Raw genomic sequence first — 18,236 nt, 5'->3', positions numbered from 1 at the left:
AAAGAACATATGGGCCGCAAACCGACTCAAGAGTTACCGCTCCAACCTGGAGACTGAGTAGTCAGAGAGAAACGCCCCAAGGGAAAACTAAGTGAGAGATGGGAAGTACAGCCATACAAAGTCATCGAGTGAGTGTATGCTAATGACCCTGTCTACAAGGTGTTGTGAATTCTGTTGTCAAGCTCCCTCCTGTGGTCATGAATGGTACTTCGGCTGGTTCTGTCCATGGGCTTCCTCTGTTGGTTGTGAGTGGGGCTGCGGCTTCTGAGTTTCCTTTCACAGGTGACGAGGTTAATTCGTTAGCTGGCTGCTCTATTTAACTCCACTTAGATCTTGCTCCATGCCACCTGTCAATGTCCCAGTATTGGTCTAGTTCACTCCTGGATCGTTCTTGTGACTTGTCTTCCCAGCAGAAGCTAAGTTCCTGCTTGTTTTTCTTTAGTTTGCTATTTTTCTGTCCAGCTTGCTATTTTGATTTTTGTCTTGCTTGCTGGAAGCTCTGGGACGCAGAGGGAGCGCCTCCGCACCGTGAGTCGGTGCGGAGGGTCTTTTGCGCCCTCTGCGTGGTCTTTTTGTAGTTTTTTGTGCTGACCGCAAAGTTACCTTTCCTATCCTCAGTCTGTTCAGTAAGTCGGGCCTCACTTTGCTAAATCTACTTCATCTCTGTGTTTGTATTTTCATCGTTTCTCGTCCTGTATTATTTGTAACTATCAGGTCATTCCGTGTGCTCTTAACCACCAGGTCCATTATTGTCCTAACCACCATGTCATAACAGTACAGGTGGCCCAAAGTATTAATGCATCTCAATAGAGAGATAAGAGAAGTTCTGAGACCATTTTTTTTTCTTTGCAGTGTGTTTTGTCTCTCTTTTCCCCTTTACCTCTGGGTGGTTCAGGATACAGGTGTAGATATGGACATTCAAGGTCTGTCCTCTTGTATGAATAATCTCACTGCAAGGGTACAAAACATTCAAGATTTTGTGGTTCAGAATCCGATGTTAGAGCCTAGGATTCCTATTCCTGATTTGTTTTTTGAAGATAGATCTAAGTTTCTGAATTTCAAAAATAATTGTAAATTGTTTCTTGCTTTGAAACCTCGCTCCTCAGGTGACCCTGTTCAACAAGTGAAAATCATTATTTCTTTGTTACGTGGCGACCCTCAAGACTGGGCATTTTCCCTTGCGCCAGGAGATCCGACATTGCGTGATGTTGATGCATTTTTTCTGGCGCTCGGATTGCTTTATGATGAACCAAATTCAGTGGATCAGGCAGAGAAAATATTGCTGGCTCTGTGTCAGGGTCAGGATGAGGTAGAGATATATTGTCAGAAGTTTAGGAAGTGGTCTGTACTCACTCAGTGGAATGAATGTGCCCTGGCAGCAATTTTCAGAAAGGGTCTCACTGAAGCCCTAAGGCTACGTTCAGACTAGCGTTGCGCGCCGCTGCGTCGTTTTTTGCCGAAAATCGGACGCAAGAAAAATGCAACACAGTTGCGTTTTCTTGGTCCAACGCTTGCGGCAAAAACGACGCAAGTGTCGCAAAACGCAACACACAAAAACGCATGCGTCCCCCATGTTAAACATAGGGGCGCATGACGCGTGCGTCGCCGCTGCGTCGCTGCTGCGTCGCCGACGCAGCAGCGACGCACACTAGCACAACGCTAGTGTGAACGTAGCCTTAAGGATGTCATGGTGGGATTTCCCATGCCTGCTGGTCTGAATGAGTCTATGTCTTTGGCCATTCAGATCGATCGACGCTTGCGTGAGCGTAAAGCTGTGCACCATTTGGCGGTATTATCTGAGCATAGACCTGAGCCTATGCAATGTGATAGGACTTTGACCAGAGCTGAACGGCAAGAACACAGACGTCGGAATGGGCTGTGTTTTTACTGTGGTGATTCCACTCATGCTATCTCCGATTGTCCTAAGCGCACTAAGCGTTTCGCTAGGTCTGCCACCATTGGTACGGTACAGTCGAAATTTCTTTTGTCCATTACTCTGATTTGCTCTTTGTCATCCTATTCTGTTATGGCATTTGTGGATTCAGGCGCTGCCCTGAATTTGATGGACTTGGAGTATGCTAGGCGCTGTGGTTTTTTCTTGGAGCCCTTGCAGTATCCTATTCCATTGAGAGGAATTGATGCTACGCCTTTGGCCAAGAATAAGCCTCAGTACTGGACCCAATTGACCATGTGCATGGCTCCTGCACATCAGGAGGATATTCGCTTTTTGGTGTTGCATAATCTGCATGATGTGGTCGTTTTGGGGTTGCCATGGCTACAGGTCCATAATCCAGTATTGGATTGGAAATCAATGTCTGTGTCCAGCTGGGGTTGTCAGGGGGTTCATGGTGATGTTCCATTTTTATCTATTTCGTCATCCATCCCTTCTGAAGTCCCGGAGTTTTTGTCGGATTACCGGGATGTATTTGATGAGCCCAAATCCAGTGCCCTACCTCCTCATAGGGATTGCAATTGTGCTATCAATTTGATTCCTGGTAGTAAGTTTCCTAAGGGCCGACTGTTCAATTTATCTGTGCCAGAGCACGCCGCTATGCGGAGTTATGTAAAGGAATCCTTGGAGAAGGGTCATATTCGCCCGTCGTCGTGACCATTGGGAGCAGGGTTCTTTTTTGTGGCCAAGAAGGATGGTTCTTTGAGACCTTGTATTGATTACCGCCTTCTTAATAAGATCACAGTCAAATTTCAGTATCCTTTGCCGCTGCTGTCTGATTTATTTGCTCGGATTAAGGGGGCTCGTTGGTTCACCAAGATAGATCTTCGTGGTGCATATAATCTTGTGCGTATTAAACAGGGCGATGAATGGAAAACAGCATTTAATACGCCCGAGGGCCATTTTGAGTACCTGGTTATGCCATTCGGGCTTTCCAATGCTCCATCAGTATTTCAGTCCTTTATGCATGACATCTTCCGAGAGTACCTGGATAAATTCCTGATTGTATATTTGGATGATATTTTGGTCTTTTCGGATGATTGGGAGTCTCACGTGAAGCAGGTCAGAATGGTGTTCCAGGTCCTTCGTGCAAATTATTTGTTTGTGAAGGGGTCAAAGTGTCTCTTTGGAGTTCAGAAGGTTTCATTTTTGGGTTTCATTTTTTCCCCTTCTACTATCGAGATGGACCCTGTTAAAGTCCAGGCCATTTATGATTGGACTCAGCCGACATCTGTGAAGAGTCTGCAAAAGTTCCTGGGCTTTGCTAATTTTTATCGTCACTTCATCAGTAATTTTTCTAGTGTTGCTAAACCGTTGACTGATTTGACCAAGAAGGGTGCTGATGTGGTCAATTGGTCTTCTGCGGCTGTGGAAGCTTTACAGGAGTTGAAGCGTCGTTTTTCTCCTGCCCCTGTGTTGTGCCAGCCAGATGTTTCGCTCCCGTTTCAGGTCGAGGTTGATGCTTCTGAGATTGGAGCAGGGGCTGTTTTGTCGCAAAGAAGTTCTGATGGCTCGGTGATGAAACCATGTGCCTTCTTTTCTAGAAAGTTTTCGCCTGCTGAGCGCAATTATGATGTTGGCAATCGAGAGTTGTTGGCCATGAAGTGGGCATTCGAGGAGTGGCGTCATTGGCTTGAAGGAGCCAAGCATCGCGTAGTGGTCTTGACGGATCACAAGAATTTGACTTATCTCGAGTCTGCCAAACGGTTGAATCCTAGACAGGCTCGTTGGTCGCTATTTTTCTCCCGCTTTGATTTTGTGGTTTCGTACCTTCCAGGCTCTAATAATGTGAAGGCTGATGCCCTGTCAAGGAGTTTTGTACCCGACTCTCCGGGTGTTCCTGAGCCGGTGGGTATTCTCAAAGAGGGGGTAATTTTGTCTGCCATCTCCCCTGATTTGCGGCGGGTGCTGCAAAAATTTCAGGCTGATAGACCTGACCGTTGCCCAGCGGAGAAACTGTTTGTCCCTGATAAATGGACTAGTAGAGATATCTCTGAGGTTCATTGTTCGGTGTTGGCTGGTCATCCTGGAATCTTTGGTACCAGAGATTTGGTGGCTAGATCCTTTTGGTGGCCGTCTTTGTCGCGGGATGTGCGTTCTTTTGTGCAGTCCTGTGGGACTTGTGCTCGGGCTAAGCCCTGCTGTTCTCGTGCCAGTGGGTTGCTTTTGCCCTTGCCGGTCCCGAAGAGGCCCTGGACGCATATCTCTATGGATTTTATTTCGGATCTCCCTGTCTCTCAAAGGATGTCGGTCATTTGGGTGGTTTGTGATCGCTTCTCTAAGATGGTCCATTTGGTACCCTTGTCTAAATTGCCTTCCTCCTCTGATTTGGTGCCATTGTTTTTCCAGCATGTGGTTCGTTTACATGGCATTCCGGAGAACATCGTTTCGGACAGAGGTTCCCAGTTTGTTTCGAGGTTTTGGCGAGCCTTTTGTGCTAGGATGGGCATTGATTTGTCTTTTTCCTCGGCTTTCCATCCTCAGACAAATGGCCAAACCGAACGAACTGATCAGACTTTGGAAATATATCTGAGATGCTTTGTTTCTGCTGATCAGGATGATTGGGTGTCCTTTTTGCCTTTGGCTGAGTTCGCCCTTAATAATCGGGCCAGCTCGGCTACTTTGGTTTCGCCGTTTTTCTGCAATTCTGGTTTCCATCCTCGTTTCTCTTCAGGGCAGGTTGAGTCTTCGGACTGTCCTGGTGTAGATACTGTGGTGGATAGGTTGCAGCAGATTTGGACTCATGTGGTGGACAATTTAACATTGTCCCAGGAGAAGGCTCAACGTTTCGCTAACCGCCGGCGCTGTGTGGGTCCTCGACTTCGTGTTGGGGATTTGGTTTGGTTGTCGTCTCGTTATGTTCCTATGAAGGTTTCCTCTCCTAAGTTTAAGCCTCGTTTCATTGGTCCGTATAAGATTTCTGAGGTTCTCAATCCTGTGTCGTTTCGTTTGACCCTTCCAGCTTCTTTTGCCATCCATAATGTATTCCATACATCGTTGTTGCGGAGATACGTGGCGCCTGTGGTTCCATCCGTTGATCCTCCTGCCCCGGTATTGGTTGACGGGGAGTTGGAGTATGTGGTGGAGAAGATTTTGGATTCTTGTATTTCGAGACGGAAACTCCAGTACCTGGTCAAGTGGAAGGGTTATGGTCAGGAAGATAATTCCTGGGTCTTTGCCTCCGATGTTCATGCTGCCGATCTGGTTTGTGCCTTTCATTTGGCTTGTCCTGGTCGGCCTGGGGGCTCTTGTGAGGGTTCGGTGACCCCTCCTGAAGGGGGGGGGGTACTGTTGTGAATTCTGTTGTCAAGCTCCCTCCTGTGGTCATGAATGGTACTTCGGCTGGTTCTGTCCTTGGGCTTCCTCTGTTGGTTGTGAGTGGGGCTGCGGCTTCTGAGTTTCCTTCCACAGGTGACGAGGTTAATTTGTTAGCTGGCTGCTCTATTTAACTCCACTTAGATCTTGCTCCATGCCACCTGTCAATGTTCCAGTATTGGTCTAGTTCACTCCTGGATCGTTCTTGTGACCTGTCTTCCCAGCAGAAGCTAAGTTCCTGCTTGTTTTTCTTTAGTTTGCTATTTTTCTGTCCAGCTTGCTATTTTGATTTTTGTCTTGCTTGCTGGAAGCTCTGGGATGCAGAGGGAGCGCCTCCGCACCGTGAGTCGGTGCGGAGGGTCTTTTGCGCCCTCTGCGTGGTCTTTTTGTAGTTTTTTGTGCTGACCGCAAAGTTACCTTTCCTATCCTCAGTCTGTTCAGTAAGTCGGGCCTCACTTTGCTAAATCTACTTAATCTCTGTGTTTGTATTTTCATCTTTACTCACAGTCATTATATGTGGGGGGCTGCCTTTTCCTTTGGGGAATTTCTCTGAGGCAAGGTAGGCTTTATTTTTCTATCTTCAGGGCTAGCTAGTTCCTTAGGCTGTGTCGAGTTGCATAGGGAGCGTTAGGAGCAATCCACGGCTATTTCTAGTGTGTGTGTTAGGATTAGGGATTGCGGTCAGCAGAGTTCCCACGTCTCAGAGCTCGTCCTGTATTATTTGTAACTATCAGGTCATTCCGTGTGCTCTTAACCACCAGGTCCATTATTGTCCTAACCACCAGGTCATAACAACAAGGTATAGATTGAGACTGGGGCATCCGCCCCTAGAGTACTTCACAGAAATATGCTGCGGCCTTGCCGGTCTGAGGTCTGTTCTACGCCATTGTCGCCTGAAGGCGCTACTCCACTTCCTGAATCTGTCATGCCTGATGGTGAAATCGATTATGAGTGGTGGACCGTCCCTGACACAGTAGGGGGTCCTCAGCCGCACAGAGACGGTAATCCCATGGATGTACCAGTACCGCCATGCGAGGACGAGACCAGACAAGAGCTCACAATGTCTCCTGCAACAAGTGTTCCTCTGTAAGATAGTCAAGCCTTGCCTGACAGCCAAGAGCTTCGGAGATCCCAGAGGTCTAATGCAGGGGTTCCACCAGTCCGATATGTAGAACAGTGTGCTCTGTCTGTTTTTACACCTTTGTTGCCTCCTCTATAGGTGCTGTTTCCACATTGCACGTTCCTCCATTACACTTTAACCCTGATGCTGTGATGGCCGAGGACGACCATCATTAAGAAGGGAGGCATGTAAGAGGGTGGTACTGTTATGGACAGTAAGGAACACACTGTCACTTTAAGAGACTGCACCCCCTTGTCTGGCATGATGGAATGTTCTGCTTCTCCCCTGCAATAATCGTTATAATGAACTAGTCTGTGCAGAGTGCAGGTGTGGAGCTGGAGCAGCGTGTGTGAGCTGAGGCTGCTGCAGAGAGGACTTTTGTGCTGATAGCTGAAAGAGAGAAGAACTGTGTCCTGATATAGCTGCAAGAGAGCCACGAAGATACAGCGAAAGGGATTTACAGTTTCCAGGAGCATCCCTAGGATCCAGAAGCAAGGAGAAGACCACGTTTCACAGAGCTGACAGAAAGCCGTGCGCACCACCGTATTAGACTGCTGGGGCCCCCCCTGGGACTGGACCTGATTCTCCAACATCACCGTGAGTTTGTTCCTGTTTGGTGCACCTGTTAGGGCCTAGTGTAGGCTTCAATAGTCAGTACACGGGAGCCGTGAGGCCTGCTTAGTAAAGGCCAGGGAGGTTATACGTACAGTAGCATCATCACTTGTTTATTGTTTACATTTGCTTGTTAGACATATTTTGAGTCTGCAATAGTTGTAGCACCGTGCTGTTTTACGGAAAAGTTAAAGTTCATAACTCTTGTAAATTGTCTGTTGCCATTGTATACCCCTGTTTGCATCTTCCTCATTCCCTTCATTCCTTGCCCTCCAATAAATCTACCCTTTGTTGTTTGCACCTCATCTTGTGTACAGTAATCTTCCTGCACCGTGGTGGTCCCCCGGCAATCACTTCAAGACCACCACAAGACTTCTCCCTGATGCATCTCTGCAATATTTGGCACCGACACATTTTGGTCTTAACTTTTTTGGCGCGTTCCAAATGTCTTACTTACATAGCTTGGAATTTTGCCCCTATTGAAGCCACTCAGTGTCACAGGTTCAAGTCACAGGCCTCATACCGATCGCATGGTCTGCCATATATAGCAGTATGCCACGGTGTCATAGGAACATTTTACTGGCTCTGATTTGCTGTTATTCATATTGCTGATGTCTATCAGTTAAAAGTCTCTGTCCCTGGGGTCTGGCAAACATATAAGGGCAAATGTAATAAAATGGGCCAAAAAGAGGGATTTTTTGTAAACCTTAATCCCCCCATACACTTTAGATAGCTGTCGGCTGAATGATGGAAATGAGGAGTGAAAATGAAAAATGTCCCTTTTTCCACTAAAAACGTTGCTTTAGTCCCCAAGTTTTTTATTTTTATACGTCACATCGGGAGGAAAAGAACCTCACAGATTGAGCGTGATTTCTCCTGAGTGCACCAGTCGGCCGGTATGTGGGGGAACCGATTGTTCGGGCGCAGTACCGAGCTCAGGATGGAAGGCGCGACATTTTAGACTGCAGACTTTTCAATAAGAAGCCCCCCTAAACATGACACTAAGTTATAAAATGATGTAGAGAAATAATAGATAGTAATTAAAGTTGTTTTATTTGGGGTCTTACAGGCATTTGAGATAATGTGATGACATATGTAAGTTGTGTTGGGCTTTAGTATCAATATAGATTTGATTTTATGGTTTCCATTTTCCTTCTTAGTTCGGCCGAGGGTGAAGGTCACTGGTCGGGTATCAGGAGACGTCACAAAGCTTCACTGCCAGGTGTACGGATTTCATCCCCGACCTGTGGATGTGAAGTGGATGATCGGGGAGGATGAGGTTCACTCGTATGAGACCACACACGTCCTCCCCAATCCTGACGGCACCTATCAGATCAGGGTCAGCACGGAAGTGACCCCCAAAGATGGCGACAGATACTCCTGTTATGTGGATCACAGCAGCCTGGAGGAGCCGCTCCTTGTACAATGGGGTGAGTGCGAGCTATGCGGCCGGTATGTCAGAGAGAAAACTGGGAAACCCTCTTTCTTCATGGGTGTAGAGCTTCTTTAGGGTTTGTAGCCACCCAACCCGTATGGGCTGTAATATGGCCCCGGCTAAGCAGATCACACTTTAAAGGTCTCATTTATACATTGCTGATTTTCTTTTGTGTGGATAAAACGGCCTGTGGTGCGGATTCTGAAATTCGCAGCATGTCACATTTTTAAGAGGATTTTTATTGCGCATTTTACCCTGTAATCTGGATTCACCCATAGCAGATATTGAGTGGAAATTTCTGCAAGTGAAGATCGGTGCCATTCACCTGAATGGGGGGCATTATTACATATTTATTACAATTGGAAAAAAGAGACGTCAACCAAGATCAACTGAAGGGTGGGATAAGGATAAAGGGAAGGGGACTTAGATCATTAGAGGCAGAAAACAAATGGATTTCTGCAAGTGTCATTCAGAGAATTAGAACGGATTTTCACATGTAGAAATTTCTAAATAAAAATTCCCACGTGTGAAGTCTATCTTGGAATGTAAACACCTATGAAAACATGTGTGAGATCTGCAACCCGTGCCAATACTCTTACTCTTCATAGCTGCTTCTCCTTTGTTAAAACAGATTTCCACCCAAATAGAACCATGGACCATCCCTGTGGTAGAAATGTTTCATTCACTTACTGAGATGGCAGCATTTCTTGATTTGTCTTAGTTTTGTTGTAGCAGCCGTTTTGTTTTTTTTTGTTTTTTTAAATGACCAGATGGAAATGCAGCCATATTAGTTGTCAACAATAAAATAGCTGTAAGGATTAATCATGGAAACTTGGCAGCTCTTAATGGGGTTTCCAAGCACAGGCTTTGTACAAACCATTCTGCTTAGCAGGCTCTTGGACTTACAACAGGCTCATCTAACTAATGTCCATGGAATAGATGCTGGCCGGTGGAGTGAGCTGGCTGACAAGAGTCGAATAGCCAGGTCAAAAGCAGGGAGGCCAGTTACAGGATAGCATGAGGAGACTGAGACAAAGTCAGGAGATAACCGAGGTCAGAAGAAGGAGAACAGAGTCAGAGAGTTAAGTTAAGTTAGTTCAGGGTCAGCAACAGGTATCAAACAAGCTGGGTCATATAACTGGGTGAAGCAGGAGACAGAGACCAGGGTCAGGACACATTTTTGTATAAATGTCAACACCCAACAGTATATAGTAGGGTGTGGTGCTGCCCCATTGGCTACAGAAATAGCTTATTTCCCGTACATGCACGCCTTCTGCATAGTTGGGTGGTGCCACAGATTCCGCGATTCCAGTATCTCTAGCTGGACAGCGTCTGCAGCACCTGGAACTATTGGCCATGATGCCTCCTTCCTCACCAGTGCGGCCTGGGTGACATATGGTTCAGGTACAGATGCAGCAGGCTCATGTAGGTAGCCCCTATTAGGAAGGACCTCCAGACCATTTGATCCAGGCTTATCAAAAATTGATAATTACATTTCTTGATTAGGTATTGATGTTACTACTAGACAAAACTAATTATCTTTCATCTCTAGACCATATGCTCTCCAAAACACCAGGTACATTAATGACCCTCTCACCACATGAAAAATGTCAGTAATGAAGTCCATTGAGAGATGGATCCAGGAGCTTCTAAGAATAGTTAAGGCCTGGAGTAGTCCGGTTGGATGGGTTTAGGGCATTTTGGCTAGGGAACAGATTCCACATGCAAACACATATTCTCCAGACCTCAATAGTCAGCCACTTAATATATCTGGCTACAGGCTGAGGAATATCATTAATCCCAGGGAGACCTGCAAGTACCGAGGCATGGGATTATTTAGGACTCACAGATTGAGCTGAGAGGAACAAACTATTTTTGGATCCAAGTATTTTCTGGTACTAGATTACGAGATCTATGAATCTCTTCAATGATAACTAGAGAAACAGAGAACACAACTACGGTATAGCCTCAAGAAGAGAAGCCTGGTCAGAGTCCTACGCCTGAGACACAGAAACTTCGGGAAAGTCAAGATCAAATCTACAAAAGAACAAACAGTTGCCCTTCAGTTTAGTCTCTTGGCTGATTCTACAGTGGTCAGATTTTTTTGATCCGGGATGATTGTGATTTTACTTCACTACCAAAGGGCACTCTAAGTCCTGTCAGCCCAACACAGGGTCAGGTAAGAAGTGTTCCTCTAAGCCAGTACAAGCTTGGACTGCCCGAAGTATCCAGTTAACTGCATCAGCCCCGTTTTTAGTCAAGTCACTCAATTGTTTGATAATCTTGGAAAAAATGTTAATACATTTACAATCGTAATACTATAAGGGTAGTTCTGACTTATACTCAGTAGGATCTTGTAACTGTGCAATATTGTTTTCAATGTGCAGTGACAGTGCGCTCTCCTCACCAGCTCTGATGAGAAGTGATAAGCAGGTAAGAGAGCGCACTGTAAGGAGAGGACCTGGCGCAAAGGGAGAAGTGTTATAATCGCAATCCAGTGACACAGAGGACCAACAGTGTACCAGCGATCAGAGCACATATAGTGATCTGACAGTAACCCAAAAATATAGAACGTGCTCTGAGACGTGGAATCTCTGTAGACTGCAATCCCTGAACCTATCCTAACACAACTAAAGGTGGCTGTGGATTGCGCCTCAAACACTACCTATGCAACTCGGCACAGCCTAAGGAGCTGACTAGCCTGAAGATAGAAAAACCAGCCTGACTTGCCTCAGAGAAATACCCCAAAGGAAAAGGCAGCCCCCCACATGTAATGACTGTGAGTGAGATGAAAAGACAAACGTAGGGATGAAATAGATTCAGCAAAGTGAGGCCCGATATTCTAGACAGAGCGAAGATAGTAAAGAGAACTTTGCAGTCTACAAAAAACCCTAAAGCAAAAACCACGCAAAGGGGGTAAAAGTCTCACCGTGCCGAACTAACGGCACGGTGGTACACCCTTTGCGTCTCAGAGCTACCAGCAAAACCAAAAGACAAGGTGGACAGAAAATATAGCAACAAAAAGCAAAAATGCACTTATCCCAGCAGAGCAGAAGTCCACAGGAAAGATCCAGAAGCTCAGATCCAAACTGGAACATTGATCAGGAGCAAGGAAAACAGAATCATGTGGAGTTAAATAACGAAGCAGCTAACGAGCTCCCCGGAACACCTGAGGGAGGAAACTCAGAAGCTGCAGTACCACTTGTGACCACAGGAGTGAATTCAGCCACAGAATTCACAACAGAGAAGTGAGACCAGTGCTGCTTCCTACCCCCCAGAATGACATCGGTTGCTCGCTGGGTTCTCTCCTTACGATGTGCACACACAGTTTCAGTCAGGAAGGCGACATTAGCTTTCAAGAAATTGGCCAATATGTGTACATAGGTCATTTCAGATCATTATATCATATTCTCTTTGTTTTATCCTTTAGAACCTCCACAGGCCTCGCATCTGACTGTGGTCATCACTGTGGTCTCCATCGTTCTTATTCTTACACCCGTCATTGCTGGAGTCATTCTATATACAAGTAAGTACAGAAATAAAGGGCTGAGTGTATCCGGACCACCACAAACTAGGAGACCATCGCTCTACACACAGCAAGGACCATTCACACTACCGCAGTCTTACAGAGTACACTAAGGCGGTGTTCACATGTGGCCGACACTGAGTCGTCATTCCATCCAGGGTTTTACATCACCAGGATGTGTGAATGAAGCCGAAGAAAGAGCAGATGGAATCAGACTTATGTCTCCATTACTTATTCTACAATCTTGGGACCTACAGCCACTGATCAGAGGCAACGACCACGAGCCGAGGAAAGTCGAGAGAATCACACATCAGTCCATGAGAAATGAGAGAAATAAGACGTCTCCATGTTCATATTCAGAAGGAAATAGGATCTTTGTAACTTTCATGTTTTCCGCAGCTTTCTGTATTTCATCCCATCTCCTCTTCTTATTTCAGGAAAGCAGAATTACCTGGCAGCTGACAGTGAGTATTCTGCTCCGGGCTCTGATCCCGACATTCGCCATTATGGGTCTAATATACATAGATTTGTTTATTTTACTCACTTATTAGCGCCATTAATTCCAGACATCATCGTCATCACTGTCCCCATCGGGGCTCACAATCTAAATCCCCCCTCAGTATGTCTTAGGAGTGTGACCGCTATTATACTTATATCCAGTGCGGTAGCGTATGTGATGGTTACTGTATATACGGTACTTTATTAGTCCGAGCACTTATTACTGTTGTGATGGGGGCTGGATAGGTTTTAGGACTGTGGGAAGTTGTAAGGATCTGCCATAGATTGTTAGAAAGTGGAAACAATATCTAGAGACCTTCTCTGCCGCACCGCCGGCAATGTCCTTCCCTCTGCCGCAGCGCAGACAGTGTCCTTCCCTGTGCTGCACATGTCCTTCCCTCTGCCGCACCGCCGGCAATGTCCTTCCCTCTGCTGCACCGCTGGCAATGTCCTTCCCTGTGCTGCACCGCCGGCAATGTCCTTCCCTCTGCCGCAGCGCAGACAGTGTCCTTCCCTGTGCTGCACCGCCGGCAATTTCCTTCCCTCTGCTGCATCGCTGGCAATGTCCTTCTCTCTGCCGCACATGTCCTTCCCTCTGCCGCACCGCCGGCAATGTCCTTCCCTCTGCTACACCGCTGGCAATGTCCTTCCCTCTGCCACACCGCCGGCAATGTCCTTCCCTCTGCCGCACCGCTGGCAATGTCCTTCCCTCTGCAACACATGTCCTTCCCTCTGCCGCACATGTCCTTCCCTCTGCCGCCCCGCCGGCAATGTCCTTCCCTCTTCCGCACCGCCGGCAATGTTCTTCCCTCTGCCGCACCGCCGGCAATGTTCTTCCCTCTGCCGCACCGCCGGCAATGTCCTTCCCTCTACCACACCGCCGGCAATGTCCTTCCCTCTACCACACCGCCGGCAATGTCCTTCCCTCTGCCGCACCTCCGGCAATGTTCTTCCCTCTGCTGCACCGCCGGCAATGTCCTTCCCTCTACCACACCGCCGGCAATGTCCTTCCCTCTACCACACCGCAGGCAATGTCCTTCCCTCTACCACACCGCCGGCAATGTCCTTCCCTCTACCACACCGCCGGCAATGTCCTTCCCTCTACCACACCGCCGGCTATGTTCTTCCCTCTGCCACACCACCGGCAATGTTCTTCCCTCTGCCGCACCGCTGGCAGTGTCCTTTCCTCTGCCACACCGCCGGCAGTGTCCTTCCCTCTGCCGCCCCACCGGCTATGTTCTTCCCTCTGCCGCACTGCCGGCAATGTCCTTCCGTCTGCAGCACCACCGGCTATGTTCTTCCATCTGCCGCACCACCGGCAATGTCCTTCCCTCTGTCGCCCCGCCGGCAATGTTCTTCCATCTGCCGCACCACCGGCAATGTTCTTCCATCTGCCACAACACCGGCAATGTTCTTCCATCTACTGCACCGCCGGCAATGTCCTTCCCTCTGTCGCCCCGCCGGCAATGTTCTTCCATCTGTAGCACTGCCGGCAATGTCCTTCCCTCTACTGCAGGCATGTCAAGCTCGGGGTACCCCGAGGGCCACATGAGTAACAAGAGGTTGTTGCGAGGGCCGCACACAGCAGCTAATGTCACACACTTATTTTAACAGCAGTCATGAAAACAAGATATGGAACGTCTGTGAACTGATTAGCCGTATCTTCCAACAGCTGACTGAACTGACGGTGGTTGAGAGCACGACCTCTGATAAACTTTACCGTCTTTGTCACCAAGCTAAGCACATGATCCAATTTTAAAATTTTTGAACACAAATTCTGCTGATGAATTATGCAGTGAAAATGTACAAATGATGGATGTGTATAAGTTTTCAATTTTTTTTCGTAACTTGGCAGCAACACCGTTATGTCTGCCAACCATATTCGCAGCACCGTCAGTAGCTAGACATACAAGCTTACACAAATCAAAGCCATATTCAAACAGAACCTGATCGACTTTCTCAAAAATGTTCTCGCTTGTCGTAGTGTCATGCATGGGTACCAATTCAAGCAGTTCTTCATAAATTTTAAATTCGCTATCACAGGCCCTGATGAAGAGTGCAAGTTGTGCTATTCCACTGACGTCAACGGACTTATTAATAGCAATAGAAAAATGTTCAAATCTTGATGATGCAGCCTTCAACTGTTGTTTCACATCAACTGACATGTCATCAATCCGTTCAGCAACAGTGTTAATGAAATGTCTTTGAATAACTGTGCTTTCTCTGGACATACAATTTCAGCTGTTTTTACAAGGCATTGCTTTATAAAATCCCCTTCACTATGGGACTTCCCGTTCACGGCGATCATTTTGCTGAGCTCATAGCTTGCAGTAACTGTTCTGCTAACACATACAGGAGGGCCATCGAACACAAAGGAGAAACGGCATCCAATATAAAGCACACACAAAATGTCTTTATTAAAGAACACAGCAAACAAGGAAAAATTAAAAGCAATTAAAATACATGTGCACCCTTCGAGGCAAATTTATTTACTTTATATTTAATGGGCGTCTGTAGGATTTGTTCTTTTTGGTGTTCACCCCTGGTATTTGCCTCCAAGGGTGCACATGTATTTTAATTGCTTTTAATTTTTCCTTGTTTGCTGTGTTATTTAATAAAGACATTTTGTGTGTGCTTTATATTGGATGCTGTTTCTCCTTTGTGTTTGATTGCATTTTTCATCCAATCAGCACCACTGTTTTTTTGCATCACAATTATTTATAATCTGAGTGCTCACCCCGCTCTTTAGTTTTTAATGGTTACATGCAGGAGGGCCACTCACTTGCTTGGACTTTGCCTGTGCGTCAGTGGGTCCCTCCTTCCTCAGCACGGTCACAGTGTCCCAGTCACTCTCAGCCACGACTCTTCCTCCGCTCACAACAAAACTGACGTAGGTGATCAGCAGCCACGCGAGCCGCAGATGTACAAAACTCACAATCAGCACTTCCGGGTCGTCATTCATTGGCCGATATCCCTGCATATGACCTGCTTACGTGATCAGCAGCCGACCAAAGTACACACATCATGGATTGACACGGAGCTAGTTGGTCGGCTGCTGATCACGCCAGCAGGTCATATGCAGGGATATCGGCCAATGAATGAAGAGCCAGAAGTGCTGATCGTGAAGTTTTGAGCATCTGCGGCCCGCACAAGTCTCAAACTTTGTCTCTAAACTAGTTTAGAAACAAAGTTTGAGACTCTTGTGCGGGCCGCAGATATGCCTGTAAAGGGCCGCATGTTTGACATGCCTGCTCTACTGCACCGCCGGCAATGTCCTTCCCTCTACCACACCACCGGCAATGTTCTTCCCTCTGCCGCACCGCCAGCAGTGTCCTTCTCTCTGCCGCCCCGCCGGCTATGTTCTTCCCTCTGCCGCACCGCTGGCAATGTCCTTCCCTCTGCAGCACCGCCGGCTATGTTCTTCCATCTGCCGCACCACCGGCAATGTTCTTCCATCTGCCGCACCACCGGCAATGTTCTTCCATCTACTGCACCGCCGGCAAAGTCCTTCTCTCTGTCGCCCTGCCAGCAATGTCCTTCCCTCTACTGCACCGCCGGCAATGTCCTTCCCTCTACTGCACCGCCGGCAATGTCCTTCCCTCTACTGCACCGCCGGCAATGTCCTTCCCTCTGCTGCACCGCCGGCAATGTCCTTCCCTCTACTGCACCGCCGGCAATGTCCTTCCCTCTACTGCACCGCCGGCAATGTCCTTCCCTCTGCTGCACCGCCGGCAATGTCCTTCCCTCTACTGCACCGCCGGCAATGTCCTTCCCTCTGCTGCACCGCCGGCAATGTCCTTCCCTCTACTGCACCGCCGGCAATGTCCTCCCCTCTGCTGCACCGCCGGCAATGTCCTTCCCTCTACTGCACCGCCGGCAATGTCCTCCCCTCTGCCGCACCGCTGGCAATGTCCTTCCCTCTGACGCCCCACCACTGTGATGGCGGACTACCGGAATAGTGTAGTAATATCACTACTGGTCCTACACATATATAGTATAAACCGTGTTCAGTGGAGTCAGATCTGACTGTGAATACGACACAATAACAAGTGATTGAAGTCCAAATATTACTTCTCTCGTTAATCCCGGCATCTTCTCAGAACTGAGTTATTAAAATGAAAATATTATTTTGCAGATAAATTTCTCATTTATTTAGTGTGTAACAAGCACAAACCAAAAACCCCAGCTTGGCTCCACGTGCGACATTAACCCCTCATATTCCAACTGGATCCTCAGAATATAACAGCGTCATCCATGTAATATTCCCACTGAGTGTATACAGTGTATCTGCAGACGGAGCTAAGAGATGATGTGAGAGACCCCGTGTCCAGTTATCAGGGGAACGCTGACAGTTTTCTGGGGTTATTTTACGCGACAAACATTTCTCTTTTTCTCGCAGCTTCAGACGTCTCCTCTGACTTATAAACCTCCGTAACTGTAAGTAATTATCGGATCCGGATTATAATGACTCTGTAATAAACGATTATTGGGCGGCTGTGAGAACGGTGTAATTAACTCTTATTATCATTCAATCTCTAGGAGCAGAAAACAGAAGATCGGAGCGTCCATGGACGACGCTGTCGCCTTCTCTTTCACCCGCGATTCCTCAGTTATTTCCGTTCAGGATCTGTAAACCACCTGGGGACGTTGTCCTGAAGAAGGCGCCATATGGACGGAAGACATTACGGGCGATTTGTCCATTATTTTGTATTTATTCTTGTGGTTGCTGAGGCCTCTGTCTCCTATAGGAGCTACTGGAGGAGCCGTTTCCCCGGCTCAGTATTTGCTATAGACGCTTCACATGGATGAGCTGATCTTCAGCTCCGGCTGATTTGCAGGAAGCATTTACCATTCCGTTTAACCCCTTAGCGACCGCCGATACGCCTTTTAACGGCGGCCGCTAAGGGTACTTAAACCACAGCGCCGTTAATTAGCCCCCCAGAGGCCGATTTTCTCCGGGGTCTCGGCTGCCGAGGGTAGCCGAGACCCCAGAGAACATGATTCGGGGGTTTTTTAACCCACCCCACATTTGCGATCGCCGGTAATTAACCGTTTACCGGCGATCGCAAAAAAAAAAAAAATAAAAAAAAAAAAGCGATCTTTTTAATTTCTCTGTCCTCCGATGTGATCGCACATCGGAGGACAGAGAAAAGGGGTCCCAGGTGGCCCCCCAATACTCACCTAGCTCCCCCGATGCTCCTCGTGTCTCCCGGTGGGCGCCGCCATCTTCAAAATGGCGGGCGCATGCGCAGTGCGCCCGCCGGCCGGCACCGAGGGAATCTTTGGGGTCTCGGCTGCCGGGGGTAGCCGAGACCCCAAAGAGCATGATCGGGGTCGGTATTACCGACCCCTGTTTTGCGATCGCCGGTAATTAACTGTTTACCGGCGACCGCAAAAAAAAAACAAAAAAAAAAAGTAAAGTGTAATTCTCTGTCCTCTGATGTGATCGCACATCAGAGGACAGAGAAATAGGGGGATTCAGGGACCCTAGCATACTCACCTAGGTCCCTGGATCCTCTTGCTGCTCCTCCTGGCCGCCGGCAGAAGAACATGGCGGACGCATGCCTAGTGCGCCCGCCATCTGTCTCCATCTGCCGGCCGGCAGGAGAACAGCAGTTGGGGCTAAAATTAGGGTTAGGGGTAGGGTTAGGGTTAGGGGTAGGGTTAGGGGTAGGGTTAGGGGTAGGGTTAGGGGTAGGGTTAGGGTTGGGGTAGGGTTAGGGGTAGGGTTAGGGCTAGGGTTAGGTTAGGGGTAGGGTTAGGGGTAGGGTTAGGTTAG

General features: G+C 47.8%; 1 protein-coding gene across 1 annotated transcript in view; it reads left to right on the top strand.

Annotated features, from left to right (window-relative positions):
* Positions 1–17,726, top strand: part of LOC138661489 (class I histocompatibility antigen, F10 alpha chain-like) — a 75,357-nt gene extending 57,631 nt beyond the window's left edge. Inside the window, exons 4-8 of the mRNA XM_069746202.1 lie at positions 8,159–8,428; positions 11,864–11,959; positions 12,397–12,423; positions 16,857–16,894; positions 16,997–17,726. Of these exons, the coding sequence (XP_069602303.1) occupies positions 8,159–8,428; positions 11,864–11,959; positions 12,397–12,423; positions 16,857–16,882 (419 nt within the window). The 3' untranslated portion in view covers positions 16,883–16,894; positions 16,997–17,726. The remainder of the gene's footprint in view (positions 1–8,158; positions 8,429–11,863; positions 11,960–12,396; positions 12,424–16,856; positions 16,895–16,996) is intronic.
* Positions 17,727–18,236: the final 510 nt, after the last annotated feature.

Source organism: Ranitomeya imitator, chromosome 2, assembly GCF_032444005.1.
Source record: "Ranitomeya imitator isolate aRanImi1 chromosome 2, aRanImi1.pri, whole genome shotgun sequence".
Taxonomy (NCBI): domain Eukaryota; kingdom Metazoa; phylum Chordata; class Amphibia; order Anura; family Dendrobatidae; genus Ranitomeya; species Ranitomeya imitator.
Note: the sequence above shows the minus strand (reverse complement) of the source record. Positions and strands in the feature narration are given on the sequence as shown.